The sequence below is a fragment of the Sceloporus occidentalis genome, unplaced genomic scaffold (assembly GCF_023333645.1).
Source record: "Sceloporus occidentalis isolate IW3139 unplaced genomic scaffold, rSceOcc1.0.p SCAF_50, whole genome shotgun sequence".
Classification (NCBI taxonomy): Eukaryota; Metazoa; Chordata; class Lepidosauria; order Squamata; family Phrynosomatidae; genus Sceloporus; species Sceloporus occidentalis.
Genome location: NW_028317030.1, coordinates 3094553 through 3120072, shown reverse-complemented (window position 1 = coordinate 3120072; position 25520 = coordinate 3094553). Strand labels below are relative to the sequence as shown.

The 25520-nt window shown below is 39.0% G+C and overlaps 1 protein-coding gene across 1 annotated transcript; it reads right to left on the bottom strand.

Annotated features, from left to right (window-relative positions):
• Positions 1 to 271: 271 nt before the first annotated feature.
• Positions 272 to 25520, bottom strand: LOC149288655 (E3 ubiquitin-protein ligase NEURL1-like). Its single transcript, XM_089491372.1, has 6 exons — positions 25265 to 25520; positions 17988 to 18229; positions 16142 to 16463; positions 3834 to 4514; positions 1723 to 1869; positions 272 to 513 (listed from the first exon to the last, which is right to left on the bottom strand). Exons 1-6 carry the CDS (start codon positions 25518 to 25520, stop codon positions 272 to 274), a joined length of 1890 nt encoding a protein of 629 aa, XP_089347498.1.

The following is a 25520-nucleotide window of genomic DNA, read 5'->3' as shown; positions in this document are numbered from 1 at the left end:
GAAGTAGCCTTGTCAAATATAAAACGTTTAAAGAAATTCCGTGAGTAACGCATATTGATCTTACATAAAATGTAAAAAGGAACAGTAACTAATCACAAGACTATGATTCCCTGATATCGTGTTGTCCAGAATTTTAGACGTTCAGAGCCGAAACATGGATGCTAATTTGAGAAAGGTGCTTCCTGACGTCACAAAAATCCCATAAAAGGTACTGATTGATAGAAAGTATCCACATAGATAAGAGACTAGCCTCTCCTTCACAGGCTTGGCTTTAACTGCTACGATAGGTTTTAATGATGTCTTTTATAGCCCTTCTACAGATAGGGCAGCAGGCATTGTTCATCTTCTTCAGCTTCAAGCCGCACGTGTAACACAAGCACATGTGTCCGCAAGAATAGATGACCGTATCCACCAAGTTCTCGTAGCAGATCGTACATTCGTCGCTCCACGACCCGGACACTGAAGGTGACATGGGTGACTCCGGCAGGCTCACAGGTGAGTTCGGAGCAGTACCTGCGAGGAGGAAGGACAATCATCAACATCTCCGGAATTTTATCATAACACTAAGTTCTATGGGGACTCTAGATGAGAAGCACAGAATGTATTATATTTAGGAAAGCTTTGCATGTGAAGGACATTGCTCCTCCCTCAGAGACACAATTTAAAGATAGTCCGTACCTATGTGGCCCAGCTATTGATCTTTTAATCTACAGCAGAGCTCCATGATAGGGTTGGGTGACAGTATGACAGCTCCTACTTGAGCCACCATATATTAGATTATATTAGATTCCATAGCAAAATGACAATAGGGGAGAGTGAAAATTAACAATAACATTAAAACGGGGAATATACAAAATGAACACGTTAAAAAATTACTGGTGCAAAAGGAGACGAGACCATTGATCTTGTGAGGAGTTTGAGGATGCATGAGATTGTTGAGGATGGTTTGTCATGTGGCGTGAAGATCTACAAGGTGGGAAAGACGGATGGTTTCTTTCAGAATGCCGGTTGTGGGTATAAGAATGGGTTGTATGCTTCTCTGAATTGGTGGGTTTTATTAGGGAATTTAATTTAGAATAAGTAGGGGACAGTCTGACAGAACAGGTAGGGAGATCTTGAGAAGATGTACAGCACAGTTAAAAACATAAATACATTAATGCGTAGAGAAATTCTAACAGTTGAAGAGAGACACAAGACATGCGGGTGGTTAGGAGAGTATTCGGACAAATCCCATAACACATAATAGCACCTAACGGGTCGGCCACAACAGCCACCCAGTACAGCCATTAGAGGAGTAAAGCTGTCACAAACCCAATGTCAGCCTCCTCAAAGAATATCATGCAAGGTTTCTATTCCTATAAGTCTGAAGGTTTTATCACTTATCGTTTAGGTGATGCCCGGCGATACCTCCTCTTCAGTAACATAACAGGTTGAAGTCTGACACAGGGATCAATGGATTTCACTGTTAACAGTATCAATGATCTGCGTCTCGGTTACAGCGTGTAATCTCCATAAACAATGGCAAAGTGGCTCTTCGTGGGGCAGTTTAGTTGACAAAAAGTTATTTTCATAACTAGACACAAAGATGAAATACATGAACATGCCCCACACGCTCGTCAACAACGCTCTCAATGTGCACTTCGTTCTGCGTTAGAACCTCATGCGTTGCGGGTGAATGTTAAACAAACCTCGGATACGGGGGACTTGAGATCGCGTACTTACTGTTTATAGAATTACCCAGCGGTCCGTGCACGCATGAATTCAGTACGGGATCCGAGCTCCCGCTGCACAGAGCCGATGGACTGTTTGGACCGGAGGTGGGGGAGCTTGGTGTGGACGGATCCCGGAGATCGGGTGATATGGTCGACCCTGCAAATCATGGAAGTAAATAAGATCAGCATATAATGTATAATACATTATACATAATAATTATACGCACATACAGAGCCAGGACTCCAAGATCGCTTGTGGTTCCCTATTCATTTTCTTAAAAACCAAGACCAATTTCGTTTTACGGCTGTTCTAAAACAAGCATCTCAACAGAGCCAATTTAAGGGCACTTTTAACCTTTTCAAGAAAAAACAAATGCGTCCATCAGATTTTCAATAGAGGGCTGCTCTATCGTGGGTACCTATAATGTACCGGGAGTCTTGGCCAAAGTATGCATTTAACAATATATTTAATGCCTGAATGGAAACGTCATACATAGATAAATAAACCCCTACATTCTGTAATTCTATACTAGTAACACTGATGTAACCAGTGTTCTAACACTCGATGCTACCATAAACTTATAGAAACCTAAGTTTTCATGATATATTATTTTTCGAGCTGGCTTAACACATAACGATATGTAACAGTCCGCGGTGGCCTCTAATAAAAGCTAAGCGTGGTGATCGCCATCCGAGTGCATATAAATCCTGCCATTCCCAAGGGCGCACACAACTAGAAATAAAAAACACATCCTAGGCAGACGGACTCTATTAAATGTGACTGCACAGACAGTATGAGTCTCGTTCACATAATCAATTCCTATCAGGGGGAAAAAAAATAATACTACAGGAACAGCTGATGCTTTATAACGGTTATGACAAGCACACCATGGATGAGTTCATGCTTGAATATGTAACCAAAAGTCAAATTCATTCTTTTTTATACAAATATTCTCAGCGCTGACACAACGTATAAATACTGCAGTGAGTCAAGCCAGATGTGCACGTTCAGTCTCGGGTCAACCAACTCTTTTAACCAATATTTTCTATTACGTTGGCAATGGCGGTACGATGTAACAAAGAATAGGGGGGGAGCAAGCAGGGTGCTGGGTTGTATAGCCAGAGGCGTTAATAGCCGACAGAGGGAGGTGGTTCCATTACAGATCTCCATCTCCAGAAGGATATTGATATTCTGGAGAGAGTTCAGAGAAGGGCTAACTGGCTATTAGCCGGCCAGAATTACCATAATTTATTTGCCTGCTATATGGGCAACATTTTTACAATTCCTACACCGCTCAGGCAGCATCCCATAAGACGTGCGCTCATAGCCGTTACCCCTGACATAGAAGACTCACGGTAGTATCTAGGGGTATATCTCAATATTGAAGCAAATTCTGTTCAGCCATAGACTTAATAGGTTGTATATAATGGACTACTCCAATGGCCGCAAAAACGGAGCATTTTTCATGCAAATTGCTCATTTTTAAGCAGAAACATAGGACAATAGCTCCAACTTTTCCAAGTCTTCGTGCATATGGCCCTTTGACTGGTAGAGAAGAGAGACGTGGCAGTGAACATGGACACAGGACCGCTGGTTAACTAAGGGATAACTAGGAGCATACACTACTACAAACTCTATGAAAGGCTAAGGTTACTGTGACGGCGTTATCTTGGCCGGCGACATCATGTATTATACTGTGATAATGGAGACAGATGCTACACATGCCTCGTCCCGACCGTCGGTGTGCAATTACTTTTACTCCGTAATGTTTTCTACCTTCCTGGATTATTCATGCCCTTTGATAAATGAGATAAATAAATCATAAAGCACTCCCTACATTATTAACACTATGCTAGTTTTCACTGTTACCCAGTTAGAGGCATTTATCCAACATGTTCAGGGGGCGTGAGGAACGCATTCACCCACTCAAGACTCATTGCCTATTTTACTGAAGTATGCTCCTTTCTTAGAGTTATTACGTATACCGGCACATTGTATAGAGTGCCATAACAACAAAATGAACACTCATTTTAGTGCAAACGTGCCATGATACATCATTATCCATGTCAAATGTTCAGCTTGTTCTTGTAATGTAATAGTTTTCGTATTTTGACACATACCTAATATACGTATCTGCATGATGGCTCCGTGTAACCCAAAAAACATCCAAAGAGGCTGTGAACAGTCCACACACACCTGCATCCCAGCGCTGGCACCGTTATGACTTAGATGTAGTTCCCCTTCAGCATTTATAACAAACCCTAATATGTCTCCGCTCTGAAGCGGGACCAGCACCCTACACACAGCCCAAAACTCCTTTCTGTCGACCAGCGATTCTGGATTATATGGAAGGTCACTGGGTCGTAACGTGCTGGGGTCACAGGTTGTCACTCCGTAGGACAAGGTCCCGGGCCGAGAAGAATTTGATTTGTTGATTTTGACAAAGATGGTCTCGTTTATTCTAAGTGGTCTGCTAGTGAACACCAAAGTCCTTTCTTCTCTGGCATGTTCCAGCCTGGCCACTGTTTGATCATCTAAAGTCTTGATATGGGCACCTCTGAGCTGATGGAAGCGGAGGTCGCTTTCCAGCTGCGATGGGAGTAAGTGGGAATGCTGCGAGTTTAGAGAGTTCTGCGGGATGGGACACATGGTCGTCATCGACTGGAAATTTTCATCCTGCAGGTTCAGATCACACAAGCTGACCGACAAGCGTGTCTCTTCTGTTTCTCTCCGTAGGGACGGTCGAGGGATGGCTGTGAAGGATCTTGGACGCACGCAGTCAGGGGGAATGATTTCGCTATCTGAAAGTACAAGACAGAATGTTATATTGTGCTATCTGTTTTATCGCTTTTCCCTGCGTTTGATTACTTTTGCCATGTCTTTTTTTTTTGGAAAGGAAGAATTAGCTGACCTAGGCAGAGAGTAGCCATGCGGACTTCTTTTATAGATGACCCCATCTTTTGTATCTTTTAAAAAACATGAATGCTCCTATTTTAGGGATATATTTTCTTTCATTTATGATAAAATAGGGTTTTTTGCCAGTCAAGTAAGATTCTGTAGATCATACTGATTTCTTTTAGTGGCCAGCACGTTCACAAATTATTGAGGGGCCTCCAGGACCTGAAGAAGCCTTGAAAGTTGATGAGACTGTACATCTTACGCTATGGATATGGAGAAGGCTGCCAGAATTGTTCATCGGGACAATAACATTACATGACTGAACTGCACGAATTACCGCAATATAATCACAACATATTTGGTTCTTACAAGCACGTATATTTATTTTAAAAATGGAAAAATAAACCTAAAACATCATAAAGCATCATCTGTGGTCACAGCTTCCATGCGTTCTTGACATATATTTATGTATTCTGTGTAATTTTCAGTTTGAAAATGCGCTGCGACGGAAGAACCTATAAAAAACATCGCTGAACATCTGGGACATTTGTTTATAAAAGTAAATGCAACTTTAAGGTAAATAATAAGCGTATCATATTGTAAAGTCCACCGCGGTCAACTACGACCATATCTCCTATCAGTCGATCCAGAAGACGTCAAACAAAAAATCAGTGAAGCCATTTGATAATAAACAAAATCAACAGTGTTTACTATAATTTTTTTTAAAGGATTAAAAACAAAATAACTTTCCCGGAGAGTACGTTGAAGCAATGCTACAGAGAAACCGTCTGACCACAAAGCAAAACATTTATGTTTTCAGTTCCTTTATCAATGCTGTGTTGCAATGTGAAACGCGTTAGGTAAAAGAAGTAGCAGTCAGGGGAACGCTGCTTTATAAAGTAGGATGATTAGTAGTACCGTATTTGCTCGATTATAAGACAAGGTTTTTTCAGAGCAAATGCGTCTTATAATCAGACCTCAAATAGGTCTGACTATGAGACTAAGATCCAGATCCCCCGCAGCACTGCAGGGGACCTGAATCCTCCTGTCTAATGCTCCCCCCCCTCCCCCCGTCTTACTGGTGCTTCTGAGTCGTCTTTTAATTGAGCAAATACGGTATATTGTATTCATCCGCTTTGTTTTGTGTTCCATTTGGAGCTATAATCCAGGAGACCAATGTCTAGAAAGATTCTGGTTAGAATTACCCAAAATTACCATGACTAGAATGGACCTAGCTATATTGGTCCAGGAGAACATGGCGTCTTTAGTCGAAATTGATACCTTATATTGGTTCAGCATAACACATATGTGATATTACATTAGCTTTAAGGACATCAGAAGTCGATTCCTTTGGAGAAAGCAGCTTTTTTTGATGTTAGCCCGATACAAGGTATCAACTTAAACCAAAGATTCTATATGCCTACAATAGGTGTAGCTGTGTTGTCCCAGAAGAAGATGGAGTCTGTAGTCAAAGTTTTTAACAGTTTTTGGTTCAAAATAAAATACAGGTAAATTTACATAAGCTCTCTGGACATCTGAAGTCTCTACCTGAGATGTAACCATCTTTTTCTATATTGGCCCAATTTAGGTATCAGACTCTATATCCCTAGAAAGGCATCCAGGAGTGAAAGTAGAAGGTCTTCCCAATATTCTGTATATTAACTACCTGAATTTTGGGTTTATTTCTACTAATGTTAAACACAAAGACAGCAATCCATATTATTTATTATACCATTACATTGTATATACTTAATACGACAATGATCCGCAACATTCGCTTTGGAAAGCCAATCACAAACGTGTAAATCTGAAACCTTATTTTATTCCGCAACAATATCTGTATGAAATAAATTACGCAATAAGTAATTATGATTGTAGCCAAGTTCCTAAAGATGTCTTTTGGCACACAGACGGAGCAAAATGCAAACCCCTTCTGGGAAGTATTCTCAAATAAATATCACATTTTATCTGATATTTGTGATAAAGATTGCATATAAACAGCATTCACATTTCCTATTAACTTCTATTTAAACAGACTGTAATTTGAAAGATGAATAACTATAACAATGATTTATGTAATCTGTAATTTAATACAATGCGTTAATAATATAGTGCTAAAAAACATAACCTTTTTTAAATACCTAAAAAGAATTCATGGTTAACACTAGAATTACGGGTCATTTAATCTAGGTGTTACTGGTCGATGTATATATAGAAGTTTTCCATATTTAATTGGTTCTAATTCATTCTCAGGCATGCCAATTCCATAAAATAACCGAGATTTCCAAAATATTTTCTTGCCAATTTTAACCATCGCCTCTATGTCACTACCTTGACATAGAAGCGATGGTTAAAATTGGCAAGAAATTGAGTCTTTGGCCAAAATCTCAGCATTCTCAGTAGAATTATAGTAGAGTTTGCCATCCATCCTTGTGCCCAGTGACTACATAATTGGAACAGGATGGAATGCCAAGAAGAAAACAAATTAAGCAAGAAAGGGACAAAGTCATTGAAAGTAGAAAAATGATAAGCTGTCGGGACAAGATGGAAGACGGTGGATGGCATAAACTCAAAGCATAAGAAATACGAGTAGGTGGAAGAGACAGGTTACAGATGAAGACGGAAGACGAGCCATGTCTGTAATGACAGTAACCAGAGGGAATGGGGAAAAATATATCAGACAAATTCACTGGCCGATGTTCAGTTTTATTTGCTTTTGTCAAAATTAGACTACCAATGTGATGTCTCTTTAAGCATTAAGCTCATAAAAGCAAATAAAGTTGGGTTGCTGCCTCCCTTTCTTAAGAGTGCATTAGCTGACAATTATTTTAGCATTTCTAGCACATCTCTGGGGATCTCTCATGAGGGTCGGTAGAAGGGCAACCTCAGCTACTTTATTTTCAGGATGCCATTTGGTCCACGAGTACAAGAGAGAAGAGTTTGGCTGAGGGAAAGATGAAGACCAAAGTTCTGGGAGATCACAACGAATGGAGGAGAAAGTAAGAAACATGGTGAGAATGAAAGGGAAGAAAATGGAAATGTATAAAGTCTAGGGGACAACACGGGGAAATAGGACATGATGGCGGTGCACCAAGGAAATGAGATTGTTGGTGGATGGAGGCCAGTAGACATTTGTTTCTCATCTTGATATTTATGGGGAGGTCTGACATCCCCTGCAAACCCTGCATAAACAATCCAGCTGAAGAACATTCTTGAAATTGCATCCTTTGAACTTCTATTATTAGTAATACTTTGTTACAGATTGAAACTACTTGTTGACGCAACTTTAAGTCCTTTGCTTAAAAAATAATTAAAGCCCCTGACGGCCAAAATATGAAATGTATGCATAAAAGAAAACAGAAACATCACCAAACACAGCTAAGCATATCTAGCCTTTTTCATTAATATATGTATGGGTTGTATGGATTGGATCTGAATAAATGAAGATAAAATCATATTACTAGCAAATGGTTTGGGGTTCTTTTGTTTAACACCATCATAAAACAGTATTTGGACATTAATATCTCCACTGTTTTTTAGGAAAGAGGCTTGAGCCACAAAGAACTCATATTACGTTACATTATGTGTTATAAATTATAATAGATAAAAGTCCAAGCCTTTTTCAAAAATAATTTTAATCAAGAAAAGACGTTTGACTAGCAATCATGTAACACAAAAACAACCACTGATAAGTTGCTGCCATAGACACTGGAAAAAGCTTCTTAAAAGTTTTTATTTTGTTTTATGTGAATAAAGCTTTAGAGGAAAGAAAGAAAAATGACATATCTGCTAATTTTGATTTGCATCAACATACCAGAGCGTGCAATGCTTTTTCTAAATGGAACAGCACCTTTAATATTCTTTAAAAAAAAAAAATTACACTACTTCTTATGCTTCATGAAAAATGTTAAGATCCAGGAACGAGTCTCTGCCCTGGTCCTATTTATATGTATCCAGGGGGTCAGTTATAACGGTCACAATGTATACATGGACCTCAATTTAGTTTGCTTCTTATACCACAAGTAACAAAAATTAGTAAAATGTAGAACTCGCATTACCAGCGTTTTCATCTAAAGCAATAGAAATAGTTCCTTACAGTAAGAGCAATAAAGATGTGGAATTCACTTCCTACAGAGATTATGATATTCTTTCAATTGATGCCTTTAAATATTTTGGAAGACTTTTTGTTTTATCAAAGACGAATTTATCGGGATATAACAAATTAGAAGGACATGATTAGTGCGTGGAACTTGATGGACTTTTGTTTGTTTTCAATCTCAAGTACTATGTGACTATGAGAAGAAACCTAGTGACTCTGCACTTCTTCTATGTTGGCCCAATAAAACACATCCCCTTCGATTAAAAAAATTTTCTTGGATCAATAAGGCTTTATCCATATAGACACACAAAAAAATCACCAGAAAATGAAAAGAAAATTATTATTTTCTAGCATTCCTGTAATATTATTTAAATGCTGAGTAATAACCTCATCATTCAAAACTTTAATAACATATACAACAATCTGGCAAGAAGAACCCGAAACTTCAATCAGACAATGTCCAGACACGCAGCACAGAGAGGTAAATACTGTCTGTTTAATGAGGAACGGCACACGGGTCCCACGGCCAAGAGCCACAAATTCTTCTACGGCGTGTTCTGAAATCTCGGAAAATATTGTTTTATTACTGCCTGGCTGGCGTTACACACAAAACCTGGTGTGAAAAAACTTCCTTAGTGGCGCTAAGCAATATGTGACCATATAGTGCGGCTGAATCTCTAATATTTATGACTTTTTAAATGGTATTGGCCCAATTCTTGCTTTATTTTAGAGAAACTATCTATACCTGGACGATTTGTTACATGATATGGATGGCATGCAACTAATGCCGATCTGTGACCGAGAGGATTTTTGATTAATACATATGACAATCGGGAAAGGATAAGAAAATGTTTGTTATTTTTAATAATCTATACACATCCTTGCATGGTGCACCATGTGTTGGTTAATTTATCACCATATTATCATGTCACATTTTGCTCCAGCAATGTAGAATAATAAAGCAATAGACCAATACAATGGCATAACCCTAAAAAAATATAAAATATCCAACAAGCAATAATACAAATATAAAATAACATATAAGTAATACAAAGAGACTACATTGAAGAGCCATTGGTGGCTTGGATTGTGATCTTATTAAAAGAGCAAACCATGGACCATACCATTGTTCACTTAGGTGATAAGACCACTTTCCAAACCTAGCACCAGAATCGCTTTTTATAGTCTTGCATGAATAATTTATTCACCAATGGTTATTTTGAAACAAAATGTACTATCAATGCTTACTAGGTATTCTCCAAGCCAAAAACAACTTGTCTAAAAGTATAGCAACTGGGACTATAGCTAGGAAGGCAAATGATTAATTTTATATCGTATCAGATTAGATTCTTTGATTGGCGGTCAGAGATATCTGGATGCAACAGCTGGAGGACTTGCCCAAAAGTGAACTGACCCTAGCAAGAAATTGTAACTCTCCTTAGAAACAATATTTTAGAAACAATAGTAACACTGAATAAATATTAATTGTAAAGAACACACAGCCAAGTGTCCAATTCCTGTTCAATATTTCCTTCCTCCCTACATGACATTGGTACTGGATCCCTCTGGTAGCTGATCCTTCTTCGCTGGGATTGGCGTTGAGTGGTAATGGGTGGTAAGACCCATTTGGCCCATCTAGCCGGCCCATCTTTTCCTCCTGCTGTCAGTTGTGTACTTTGGCTGGGCATCAGAAATGGAATTTGCTATTTTTTTTTGTTGTAATTGAAGTAAATTTGTATAACAGCCTCCTTATCCCTCGGGTTGCTCTCCTGTAGCCGAAGCTTGCTTATGCATTCACCGCACTTCCTCCAATGGCTCGTTTCATCTTTCCATTTAAGATTTACTGGAGTTGCCGGAACCTTCTAATGAACTGCCATGATGAACATACTGGCATATTGGTCTCCAAATCATTCTCACTGTTTAAATACTACTACGCATGTTTTTTTCCCATTCAGTATTTAACAAAATTATTTTTTTATGTAACAGAAACAAGCAAACAAAGGGTCAAGGGTCTCCTAAAACTGACCCACCCATCCAATGAGACAGATTGCTTTCAATAACCTTTCACAAAACCCCCCAAAAATCTCAGTCAAGCTTATAGGCTGTTTTAAGCGTTACTTGTTAAAATGACTGCAAATCACCATCATTAGAATTATAAATAAATCATAATTGGATCATCTTTGATGAGTCCAATTCTATTCATTCATTCGCATAAAGAAGCTATTTATCGGCCAAGCCATTTTACGCACAGGCTTCCCTAATCTTGCTCTGAAAATGTCACGCGCCCCTTTAAAGATGGAGAAAGAACAGAAAAGGCGACAGAAATAAAGATATATTTTTAAAAAGGTATTCCGCAACACGGGTTTGACCTTTCAAATGCCACGGGCTAAGAGCACATTAATGCACCTGAAAGGGTCCTTAATGTCTAAATGTCAGTAAGACGCTTCATGTAAAATGAATGGCGTCTCTAACTATGATCTCCTGTGTTATCAGCCGAAATAATTGTTTCTGTACAATTGGTTCAACTGTGATTACTGGAAAGAAAATATATAAACCGAGAGAGGCTGCTTAAGTCTGAGGTTTAGATAAACATGTACCTTTTGTTGGCATTTAAGCTGTTTCTAAGAGACAAGATCCTGCCACGACTGTCGCTATGGAACACACACTTGGACGTCGGTTACCATGCATACGCACGTATTTCCAGCCGCCACCAGCTTCTTAGATTTTCCACTTATTGGACTGTCATTCATTAGCGCCTATTTCAGAGCGGCCTTTTGTTTAGCTTTTATGTGAAAGGTGTATTTTAGAATCCAGGTCAACAACGACTGTTCACTTTACTGGCTTTCCGTGTTGCGTCGGAGGAACGGAACTTGTATTTACAGAAACAGAGGTGACCTACGTGTGTACTTTTTATTTCATTCTTTACATATAACAATCATTAGGTAGTTGTATGGGGTAAAAAAAAAAAACCAGGCCTGGCTACATATCTGAGAACAAAGGCAACTTTTGGAAAGAAAATGAACTAAACATGATTTCTATGCTACACCCATATGATGTCATACTCCAAAACAGAGCAAAGCGCGAGCAATCTGATCCACCAGGCAAGTGTCCAAAGCCAATTTTGCCTGGTGGCATATAACAGAGGATCGGGATTGATTGTAAGATTGACGGCCCTTTTCCCTTTCCATGCCAGTATGTGTTCTGCGTGTCCTTGTCATTGTTCATTTTGTATATTTCTCATTTTAAGATCATTATTACATTTGTATCCCCCCCTTTGTGTAATAGTGCTACATAATCTACAGAAAATAACGTAATATTAATAATAATAATCATAATAAACATTTGAGGGGCTTGATCCAAACAGATATTATCATATACATAAAACAATACCTTATAGAAATGGAAATATATCTTTTAACAGCAGAAAAAAATTAATTGACAATATTAATATATAAAAATATTTAAAAAAATTACAGTCAATCTGCAAATAAAGTCTAACAATAACAATAATAATAAAACATCTGCGTTGCTTGATCCAAACATTGAGCATTAAAGTCAAAGGGAAGTTCAGAAATTAGCATTTTTATTTTTTAAATAATACCTTATATAAATATATCTTTCAACAGCATAAAAAAATTGCAATTGCGTGCCCCGAAGAGTTTATCCCTCAGCGATTTGTATAAAAAAAAAAAAGAAAAAAAAGAATGCGAAGCAAACCATAAAAGTACCCCGGTATGCAAACGGAGCATTAAAGAATCTATTACCTAATTTATCCATTTGCTTTATAATAATGTTACTATAGGGGGTCATTTATGTTATTATCTTTGGATTTTCGATGGCCGAGCTGCGTACGTTCCCTGATAATATGTAACCCTAATGAGACGCATGTATCACATTTTGGAACTCAACTTGATATTGTCTTCGGCAACGTTACAAATATTATATACAGCGGTGGTAACAAAAGTGCATAGATGGTGTGACCTGAATAGGATAGTGGTGCAAATGGTATAAAACATCTGTAGTAAATAAAACAGACGTATTGTTGAAGTTCCCTTTTCATTTAACACCTCTGATCTTTACTTAGATACCAGAAGGAACCTCTAATATCCACCATGGTTCTGAAAATACACCCCGACGCCTCATGGGTGGTTGGACCAGTACCGATGGACCTTCTTGCTCCATGGGGTAAAAGCACCAGCGGCTGAGAACCTCCAACGTAAATACTCGTTTCCAGCGCTGGAAGTGTTTCAATGTGTGCAAGAGCTGAAATCCAAAAGTCTTATTATTTTTTTGTACAGAAATTACTCGAGGCCAGTCATGTTTGGCAGACAGAAGTTAGAAAGTAACCATATGCTCCACGCTTCACTGAATTACAGATACGCATCTGAGGGTAATAAAGAAGTTTATTGTTGAATCAGGAGACATTTTCTGGCTAGAAATATGTATCTTTTAAAGTATGACAACTGCTGACTCCTTATTAGCAGCATTTTTGGTTCAAAGGGTATTAAAGGCAAAACGTTCAGGTATCGGAGAGGGAAGAGTAAAAGTGTGTCGCAGACAAAGTTGGACTAATTGTGAATCAATTAGCATCTGTGCCTATGTATAAAATAATTGCCATACGATAAAAAAGCAACAGGGTAACAACTTCATCAAAAATATGAAACCGAGTGACATATCTTGGACATCTGTACACGGGCCATATTTTGGTTCAGGAAGCAATAAGCGGAGCCCCTTTAGTGGCTGCTCCATTTTTAGATCTCCTAGTTTTTATCAATATACCCCAAAAAGGTCTGAGATTTTGGAGGCTGCTGGCGGGGGAGGGGGGACACATTGCCATTTTATTATCCTCCAAAAAAAAGTGTTACGGCTTTTGCATACAGAATCATGTGTTTTCGTTTTGTTCAGAAACCAACACGTTAAAAAAGAAAAAAGGGTCTTGTTTTTATCTGTGGTGAAGTAATGAATTCCTCTAAGCCTTTTTGTATTGGTTTGTTTTCAGAAAATGAAGTCCGCTTTGCCAAGTGCAGGAGGGAATGATTTACGGAAAAAAAGGAACACGCCGACACAGGAGGCCTCTACCGAGCAGCGTGTCACGGCATCGTGTAGCGCATCACCCTTACACTGAAATAATGCTATGAAATATAACATATTGCACCAAACAGTACATTCATATGCGTTTATATGTCAGGGGATTGCTGGGGACACTGGAGTGCCAACTTAAAGGGGGTAAAAGTGGTCACCCCATCATAAGTCAATGGCCCGCGTGCCAAACGGTTGTTTGATGTCTTCTACTAAAACCCATTCCGTGAAAACAACATCTCGATATTACGCAATAGATGAAGCAGATGTTTGTGAAATCACTAAAAACATGAAAAGAAGGACATCACAAACAGAGGAAAGCTCCTTAAAAGATTAACTGTACCAAAGTGCACAGTGCATTCATTGACAGGACACACAATAACGTCATCCATCCACTCCGTTAATTTTTTTTTTCTAGGTTGTTAAAACCGTGTTCGTAGGAAGAGATACTCCTTGTAATGTTCAGTGGAAATCCAAATATATTAATGCACAATAATTTGGAGCCCGCTCCTGATGGCATGTTTGGTCCTTTCAAAAAAATCACTAGAAGAATAAAGCATATTCTTTATACTTTATAGTATACTTTTATGATATACTTTATATATATATATATATATGTGTGTGTATTTATATATATATATATATATATACATCCAATGTAAGTGAAAGTGTGTTATTAAAAACCTTAAAAACCAGTTTTAAAATGTTAACAAAACAAACAGTTCTATTTACATGCAATGATATATGCCATTGCTTTATAGGCGCCCTATTGACCAGAGGATAGACCATAAAATCCCGCGTGTATTTTGTCAACATATCTGACGGTATGATCTGGTTGTGTGTATACACAACACGCACAGCTATTAAAGAAGGGTAGACCGGTCCAAGCTGGCAGAAAGCACGAACGCAAGCTACGACAGCGATCTCGACCCAGTAGAGCACAATGTATGTGCCTTGGGTTGGAACCGACAGGTTAAAATTGTTCAAAAATCCAATGTTGCTCTCATTATTGAACGCTCATGGATTATGGTTTTTTTTAATTATGTGTCATCCCTTTGGAACCTGAAAGCTCCGATAAGTTTGGTGAAAAGGAGGATTTGTTACATTTGTATATTTAGAACATTGATGGTTATAAAGACCCTATCTAGGGAAATAAAATATTTGCATAGAGTAGGTGTTTTAATCTGAAATGTGCCGAATTATGAAAGTATACCACATTTCTACATTTATTTTAATACAAGAGTTTATCAGGGGAATCCCAGAAGCTATCCATGAGCCAAGGTATGGTAGGGATATCTGGGTTCTGTCTCTAAATACCCGCTTAACGTGTCGAGGGGCGCCATGTACATTCTTCTTCGATGCTTCGTATGAGCAGCATGTCTGTTTTAGCATAGTCACAGCCCCTGTGCTCTCTACCCCTTTGATTTATATGATGAAAACTCCAAGACCTCATTTTCCTGAGTGGTCTAGCATTAAAGCTCCAGTTTAGAAAATGCCGCTGTCGCTCCCAACAACACAGAGTCACGCTGACACTAATGTAGCGGGTCTATTGAATGCACTTCTGTCAAATGGAAGCATATAACGCCATGCAGCGCTTCGTTATAGACGAAGTCGCTGTCACAAGAACGCTACTCACTTTCTACTGACATCTGAGCAGCTAAAAAAGGTTCTGAACGTTGATTTGTAGTAACAAGATGCCCCCTGACATAACGAGTTCCGTGGCAGCTTGGCTGAGATTGTTTCAAAAACTCCAAGACCGTTAAACAATTTTTATATGTTCTATGATTAATGTATTTTTCAAGTGACCCCATTGATTACCCCTCTATTAGAATCATTTCTTTTTAGCCCTGCATTGACTAGGAGGCATTTTGCCTAAATCCATTGGGTGTCTGCCCTAAACCAAGAGTCTGAAGGTAAATTAAGACTAAAACAAGGACCAACTCTCCTCCCAGAATGGCTGAGACGACCTTTCATAGTATGTAGTTGAAACATTGGTTGAAACACGCACGGCCATACCAAGGGATCTTGTAGGAGAAGATCACTGTGGTTGGTCCAACATAATGCAAGAGTCATCAAAATGTTTTTGACTCATTGACTATATAACATTTTAAAGTGATTGGTTTTCCCAGGAGGACACTTAAGCTTCTGAGTTCCAAACCTCCTCCTAAATGTATAGAACGCACCTTTCAAGGGATTTAGCAACTACATAGCACATGGGATAAGTTATTTACTAAACTCCTACCATGTTTGGAGTGGATCTATATCAATACGACACAATTCTAAACATTTCCATTGTTTTTATATTAAATAACTTTAGAATTATTAATAAATAATTATTTAAAGACCACTTACCCAGTAATTCCACGCCACGCGTCAGTCCATACACATCAATCAGAGCCCAAAGAGGTTCCGTGGTCCGTACGCCACTAAAGAACAGCATTGCGCCCGAGTCATTGACTCGATAAAACACTCTACCCTTTTTATCCACCCAGAATGCTATGATGTTCCCTTCGTTGGCAAACTCTTCCGGTAGTGCTTTGGCCCAGAATCCACTCTGCGAAACCAGGTCGGGGCAAGCATACTTGGGCAGAGTGTCCGGGTTAATCCGTGAAGGGTCCTTCAATGTGAAACCAAGCCTGAGAGCTCCACTCCAACAACACTGCTTCTTGGTGATCTGCAAACATTAGGTCATAAACAGATTAGTAAATAAGACACAAGATAAACTTATCAACAATACCAGGTTGTTTGGCCTTTATTCACTAAACTGGGAGTTTGCAAGAGAGTTGCAGTTTCAGCTCACTGACTTCTTTATGCATTACAAATGGGCATATGTATATAGAAGGTGATAATTGTTAACCTTATTTGCATGTGCCTACCCAGAATCCCTTGTGGTTGTGGCAGCACCATGAGATTTCTGAGGGAAAAACAAGCCTTCTGGCTTGTCTGGTGTCTGTAGATGAGTGTTTGATAATGCTTCTACTACCCCCTTAATTTTAGTGGAAGGGTTTTCCCATCACCTTTACCCACCATAACTTATGTAATGGTATATATATATTTATATATCTCATAAACCAAGGCTGTAGAAGGAGCTACACTAAAATTAAAAGATCTTTTTTTTGTTCTGGGATAACCGGCCAAAGCAAAAATGTTGTATCTAATTATATTTGACAGCCCGTAGCCTCAGCGAATCTTGTTGGTCAAATATGCTTGTTCGATTTATAACCTTTCCCTCCATTAAAGTTGAAGTAAGCCAGGCGTGAAGTTTCAGAACTGCGAGCTGTCTAAAAGCCGAGGAACTCTCACAAAATAAAAAGGTGTGCACTGTTTTTCTCTCTCACTCGCGGGTTTTAAAAACTTAAAAAAAAAACAAAAAAACTCAGATGTGTTTTTCTTTCTTCATGCCAATTTTGAAGAGAAAACGAACATATCCAAGATAAGCCTCCGATCCAGAACGATGGGAGAAAAACTGCCAGAATATTTTTTGCTGCATTTTTAATTCAATCCGAGACTCGGTGATCCCCTGACCCGATGTTATTGCTAGATGAAACAGAAAGATGTAGGAAGGCTCAGAGCTGGGGGAAGTGTATTTTAATATGAATATTTAGTACGAATATCCATCTAATATTCCAGTTCTAGAACGTTGTAACCTTGTGTCTTCGTGACTCAATGTTTCCAATGCGTCTTCCATTTGAGGGGGTGCTGGCAAATATTCAATTAGGAAATGTCTAATTCATTCATTTCATGTTTCAATTATTTTTCTATTGTATTTTGCCTATTTAAAACTTAGCAAATTCTCAATTAACTCTCCCCATTTATACCTACACACACATGACATATTACAAACAGTTGGTAGGTGTCTTCGCCTGGGAGGTGAGTATGGTTTGTTGAGTGTGGAATGAGAAGGATTCATGCTCCAGTTTATTATGTTGCTGAAATATTTTTAATTACAGGAAAAAATATATTTTATGTACTCTGGTTTAACAATATTTTACTATTTCCTACACTCTAGAATGTACCATAACAGAGGATCTCAACTAGTCCTCCAGGACTAACTCAAGTCATTAAAGTGCCGGCAGGTTCCACTACAATAGGGTTTCACCTATATGCTTATTGGGATAATAAGTAATATAATAAGTAAACAATAAGTAAAGTCCTAAATCCTGTGTGGTCGACATGTCGTTGATGAAATACGTCTTACCTTAAGGCGGACTTGCTCATGAATGACCACAGGTCTGTTGCTGAAGGTGATGGCATTGCAGAAACTCGCCTGCCGCTTCACGGCTTTCTGTGTGGCGTCCATGATGATCTGCGAGCCTTTGGCATGGGGGTGGAACAGGAGAGGGCTGATCATCAAGCTGCCACATTGCTGGATTGAGGTGCAGTGTTTCTGTTTGTGGTGGCATCGATGGGAAGCCCCTGGAATGGTCCCACCTATGGAATCTGAAACAAACAAAGGAGTCATCCTTATGAACACTCATGAAAATAATCAGACCTCAACCACACATTTCTAGACTTCCACCTTTAATTAACAAAAAGACCAATTATTAAAAAAAAACAAATCAACAAATATCACAAGTCGGAAAAGTAAAGAAATGCATGGAATCGCTCGGAGACTCCAGGTCTTAAAGTTCTAAGGAATTATCCGTTAATACCCCTCAGTCTGGGTAATTCTTCGTACGGGATGGAGAGATGGATAGAATGCTTAGTGTTCCATAGATCAATAAAACACAAGTTTTCCGTATAAGACCCAAACTGTAAAGGTCGATTTCTGGTCGATTAAACATTAAGCTGTAAATCATTTTAACACTTCACCCTGTAAGAACGTTCCTACTGTGAATAAAATAAAAGTTTCCCCAGATGGTAACTTAACCTGCCATATGCGTCCCAGACAAAAAAAATAATAATGTTTTGTAGGACGTAATGACCTTTAACAAATCAGCAGCTGAGTGGTTCTTTGCACTGAAGGCAATGCTGCCCGGGAGCTTGCAATACTGACAGCAGCTCTTTCTAAATACTCGCCATATAATGCTATTCTACACGACAGCATTATCTGTCACCCAAAAACTAGACGAACTATAAAGCAAATAACAGTAATTTTGTCTCAAAATTACTCCAGCGCTGCCCAATGATGTATTTTTGGTAGGTGCCACCATTGGCCCAAAAGCACAGAACACACATTAGCCTGACGATCATTCCCTCGCATTTACCAAGCGATGGGGCGCTCCTACACGCAGAAGCAAGCAAAAAGAGACCTTTATAGGTTTTTAGCCGTAAACCAGATAATAAGCCCTTGCCTCCATCCTTTCTGGATCCCGTATAGAGAGGGACGTAAGAACCTTAAAGACATCTACGGGACCTCACCTAGGTGGGCCTGGCCTCTGTCTCACTCCTTAGTGAACCAACCCCATATGTTTGATTTTTCTAAATAAAATCTATAGAGGTCAGGCCTCTCCGCCTTAAGAAGCAGAGCAGCGGCAGGGAGGGATTAAAGACCAATAAGCTATTTACAAGATCATTAACCTACCATTTATATTCTATATAATACAGATTGACATGACCTGCTTTCTCCTTCAACTGGGGCTGCTATTACAATGCGGGACGACGCTGACCCCACCAAGCAGCAGCGACGTATTTTGGCCTAGGGGACAAGACCTACGGTGGCAAGTCCAAGGAGGTGGCAGTCTAGGTGAATTAAGCTTCTGCCTATGGTGCTGTTGGCAAGAGAAGTGCAGGCAGTCGGGGGCGCTAGAAACCCTAGGGCCAATTTACTAGACATCTGTATTAGAACCAATGCTCGGCCTAATGGCGTGTTCTTCACAATGAAATCCCATATTATATCATTATATGCAAAATGATAAGGAGATTAGGCTCAATATGATAACATGATAGACTTTATTGTCTTAAAAACCTGAAATTACTAAAGAGACGTTATGGACACACATTCCGAAGAATTATATGCATCAGGAAATTAAAAAATTTGCATGACAGCTCCTTCTGAATAAACGCAGCATGAACAGAAAAAAAACCAGAATGATAAAATATACGATATACAAATATAAAAGTGTGGGGGTTGCAAAATGAAATAAACTGTGCATAGTTTTTATGTGATATAATATATACAATATTTTATTGTAAAACAGAATAAATCCAAAATATATAAAACAACTTTTTTTTTTACCATTTTCTTCATTAATAAAAATGATAATAAATCACACTATTAGCAGAGCATAATGTAAAATAATGATATATTTGAAAAATAATTGCATAATTTTTGGTACAATCGACTTACAGAGAGCTGGATTTCTGTTCATTTTACATATAATATTTGTGGCTAGTAGTTGCTAAGGAAAGCTCAATGTATGTAAATGCACCTCTGATTTATACGTGTACTGTGTCAGCGCCTCAATTTATTGTTCAAACGTACATTAAGTTAATATGTTTTTATTGTGGAGGTATATATATATATTAAATTACTAAAGTAAACGTATGATACCAATAAAAAAATCATATTCAATACATATTGATAGAAAAATAGGTAGAGGAGACATAAGATATTTCATAGTATCAGATTAAGTATATTTTTTTAAAAGTTGCAGTTTTTGCATAAGATAACGTTTTCAGGCAGCTGCATAGTAGCCATTTGTTCTTACTCTGTTATCTGAGGCTTATCTACTTGACAAATAACTCATACTGTCTTGTAATTTAAAAAAATAGAATGGCTCAGTGTTAATCACACAGACAGACCCTCTGACTAATTAAAGCCTATGAAGGACGGAAGTCATTAGCATTGCCATAAAGAATCGGCTCAGCGTGGTGACTTTGCAAGGGAAAGTCACCCAAAATATCACATGACTCATAACAATGCCCAAAGAAAAATAAATTTCCATGGGACCTTCCCCTTAATGGGGAGGAATTATTTTGCAGATCCTAAGAACAGTCAGCTCCCATAATACGCACATTGACACAGGTCTACGCTTTTTATTTATGATGTTTTCGACTGTATTTTTCAATTGAGTTCTCAAAGGATCCAATTCTTATCTCTACCGCATTCTTTAAAGGTACTGTTTGTAAAAATGACAGGCATGGTTTGTTTTTTTACTTATCAGTTAGTTTTTCCATATTAATTATGTTTTGGCAACGAGTCTCACCCCGAGAAAAGATTGCGAGCGGCAGGTTGCCAAGCCCGAAAGTTTGAGTGGGGATAAACTTGTTTATAATACACAAAGAAGTAATCTCCCTCCATGGTATCTGCGTAGTAAACAAAGAGTGAGCTGCGTGCAAATGTCCATCAGGTGCCTTAGTGCAGCCTTGTCCGAAGCTGAGTTTATACTCAGACCAGGGTTCGGCCAGCGGCAAGAGTCTAGATGTCTGCTACTGATACTCTTATGATTCTCAGCCAACCTCAGGACCTCAGCGTGGTTGGAATTCTACTTTAGCCCCCTAGGCATAGCACTGAGAATCCGCCAACTATGGTTTCTATCCAGTAAAAAAAATAAGCAATACAGGTGGGCCAAAAGGCTTTTATTTATGTGTAAGTATATGGTTTCTATGTTTGTATTTTTTTACATTTTGTGTTTTATATGTAAATTTATTCAGCTGGTTGATGGATGCAATTTATTATTATTTTTATTAGCCCACAGCGTGGTGCTATAGGATTTAGATCCTCTTCTACCCCGCTCACAGGAACGTACAGTCTAACAGACTTATAGAATTACAAACGAAAAGAGCCTGCCTCCGCTACCATAAAATGAAATAAACCAAAAAAAAAAAGGAATTTCTAGTTATAACTAGAGGAAGCTTCTGTGAAGCTAAACCTCCCAAGATACTCGGTTATAAAAACGGATGGTTGAGCATCATGGGAGCTGTAGCCCTACAGCATCAGTAAAGCTACCTATGGACGACTTCTAAAACTATTTTGACCTCCAGAACAAAGTAGCTGATGTTGTTTTTCATTTTCTGAATGTAACCAGATTTGTAACTTTGTTTTTGAATATATTGTGTGATTTGGTAACACAAGATAATGATAGAAGAGTAGGATAAAATTCAATGCGTATTCTGCAGTTTGTTCTACAAATCACGCTAGCACCACAGAACGAATATCAGGATTCACAGCACCTGTCTGATGGCCTGGTAGCTCCATTCAATGATTAGTCTAAAATCCAGACTTTTTGCACAGAAAAAAATAAAGATGCTGTGTTAAAATCGCACTCGCAAGTAAGTGTGTAAAGCAGGAAAATCAGGCAGACTAGATGGGCAAATGGGTCTTATCTGCCAGCAAGATCAATGTTTCTACTCCCAATGCAGACATTGGCTTAATAGTTGAGGCTTGGGGTAGCCAAAAAATACCATTACATAAGTTATGGTGAGTAAAGGTTATGCAAAACCCTTCCACTTAAATTTAAGGGGTAGTAGAAGTATTATTAATCACTCATCTACAGACACCAGACAAGCCAGAAGGGTTGTTTTTCCATCTCATGGCACTGCCACAACCACAAGGGATTCTGGGTAGGCACATGCAAATAAAGCTAGCAATTATCGCCTTTGCCTCTATATCCACTTTACACATGGTCCTTCGAAAGTAATTGCCCGCTGTACAAGACAGCCTTTAGACAAAACTCAGGAAGAGGTGCAATAGCCAGATCACCACTCACAGCTGTTTCATCCTTAATAGGACTCATCAGCATGAGGTCATGATAATGGCTTAATACTTGAGGCTTGGGGTAGCCAAGAAATACCATTACATAAGTTATGGTGGGTAAAAGGTGATGGAAACCCTTCCACTTAAATTTAAGGGGTAGTAGAAGCATTATTAAACACTCATCAAGGGATCCATGTATAAAGTGGATATAGAGGCAAAGGTGATAGTTGTTAGCCTTATTTGCATGTGCCTACCCAGAATCCCTTGTGGTTGTGGCAGCACCATGAGATTTCTGAGGGAAAAACACACCCCTTAAATTTTAGTGAAAGGGTTTTCCATCACCTTTACCCACCATAACTTAAGTAATGGTACTCCCAAACCACAAATAAAACAAAATTAGAGCACTAATTATTTGGCTCAACACAGGATGTGCTGTTTCTATATCTTCTCGGCCTTTTAGCTACGATCAAGTGTAGCATCCCATGGGAAGAAGGGGAAAAGCTTGATCCTCTGACCTTGAGGTTGAGGTGCTGATTTGCACCAGTTATATGGTGGAGTCACATGTTCACAGTTTGCACTTCACTGTGAAATAGTGAGCGCATGATCTACACTAAAGTTTTTTTGCTCCCACGCACGCTTTTTCCCTTTAACCTTATGGGCTTGGGTTAAGCATAATTATTTTGATTCTGGCCAGGAATGGCTGGCCCTTATTTATTTATTTATTCACTTCGTCTCACAAGTGCCTATTAATTTGGTTTGGATCCCATGTTTTTGAACCACGGTGAGGCCATCACCTTGTTTTTGCATTACGATTTTGGCACCACGTTTTGGACACTGTTTTTGCAATGTAAGCTTGAACCAGATGGAGGAGGTGTAGGGAGCCTTATGGCCCTTCCCTCTACCCATAAAGGGGTCTTTCTTTTTGGATTGACCCGAAGTTCAAAGGGGTCTAAACCTTTGGGGTTAGAGTCGAAGATCCGGCCCTCCCATGGGGGAGGGAAGGAATTTAGTCTGGATTCTCCCTTCGGGGAGATCCAGAATAGTTGTCAGGCTTCCGCTGCCTTATGCACGGATGCGGCACCCAGGAGCACGCACCTCGGGCTCCACAAAAAAAAAAAAAACTGCGTGCCTAACAAAAAAGAAAACCTTCAAACGTCTAGGTGTGTTGTTGCCACAGCAGAAGCTCATTACAGCCAATGTAGTATGTTTAGTAACCCGAGTACGTTTTTGTTCACTAATGTTTGTTTTCATTTCTGTTTGCCTCTGTATTAAATTATTTGCCTCTTATAATACGAATTACACAATACAGTTTCCATGTAAAAGAAATAGCATAGTTAGATGCATGCCTCAAAAAATGGGATCACAAGACATCCCCAAGGAAGTGATTGTGACCCTTGTTATTATTGTGTGTAGGTAAGTGGAACAGGCTCCCAGATGAAGTGGTATCGGCTGAGATAGGCATGTGACTCCTAAAACTAAGGCAAGACCAACAACTGATTAAAGGAGCTCTTTTCTGTATATTCTATGAATGACAAAATGTTAGCCATTGGAAAGAGTTCCTCTCTATACATCGAGTGTGACATTTAAACGACCATTATATGCCGGTTTCTACAGAAAAAAAAGCACTTGGTGTTCAATGGCTTTTAAAGGCCCATAAAACTATCCAAGCAGTTGTAATAATTTTAAAAAGTGCGTTCTCTGTAAATAACCTTTAACATAATTCTATTTCCACGAGCAAGATCACTGTGGCAAGACTCTGATTAGATTTCCCTTTGCCGTATTCTCCATAACTCTGTTTCAATTTTATTTCTTACTAGAAAGATCACTGTGGCAAGACTCTGATTAGATTTCCCTTTGCCGTATTCTCCATAACTCTGTTTCAATTTTATTTCTTACTAGAAAGAGGAAAATATATAAAAAAAAATTTATATGCGTATATATTTGGAGAGGTATGGAGACCAAAGACGAGAACGTTAATGCAGCCAAGCGTTTCAAAGTCGTTATACGAGAAATACGTTTTTCTGATCCAAGGGGAAATCTGATTCCCTTTTGGAGTCAAGAATCTGACTCGAAAAATAGCTTAATTAGGGTTTTTTTTTTCTTTTCTTTTTGGATCAAATGCAGGAAGGATAGGTAGAAGGGTTTAAGTTGATGGACTTTTTTTAACCTAAATGACGACGTCACTACGTTACTATGAGATCCAGATGAATCGTGACATCATGTAGTTGCTCTTAAGAGGAAAGTCGGCGTCGAACATGTTTTATGTAAAGCACGACCCACGAAGACGAATGAAAAGCAGACCGGCTGCGAGAATTGGTGGTCCCAGCTGGGCATGATATGACTTTGCTTTAGGGCACTGCCGGCTAAGCTTAGCATCAAGAACAAATCGCTGAGTTCCAGAGCGGACCCGTCTTCTTCACAACCGGTATCAACCAGTGCGTATAAGGACACCTACCAAAACACATTTTCTCCATATTTACTTAAGAGAAAATAAACACCGGCTTATCCTGAATATAAGATGAGACCGAGGACTGATGAATGTTTGGGGAAACAATCCTCTGCTTTTAAGTTTCTATAATGTTATAGCTACGGGTATCAGGTGTTATTGTATGTTCATGCGCTCCCAATGTGCTTTTTCCTAGTGGTGTTGAGGATTGAATCCATTAGCGTAAAAAGGATCATTTAAGGAACTAATAGTGGAATAACTGAGACGTTACTAAATCAACCTGCTGGATACACACAGCGAGCCTAGGGCAGACGTCTCTTAGTTACTATATGTTTTTAAACAGAGCTGACCTTCGTGAAGGACGCCGAGTATGAGGAGAATGCATACATACCGCAGACAGCCCTCTCAACGCCACGGATCCTTAACATGGAACATCTGCTCCGTTTAACGGTTCTGTCCCTTATTGTTTTTGTTAATAGCCCAAGGAGCCAAGTACTCCGTGCCTGCAACCAGCCGTAATCACACAGTTTGACTCTGCGCTGGGTTTGCATTCTTTGCACCTGAACAGAACCCAAAATATTCCGATGGCCGCTATGGCTTTTTGCCCATTCGGTTTCGCAGTAGATATCGCGCCCCAGTCCAGCCAT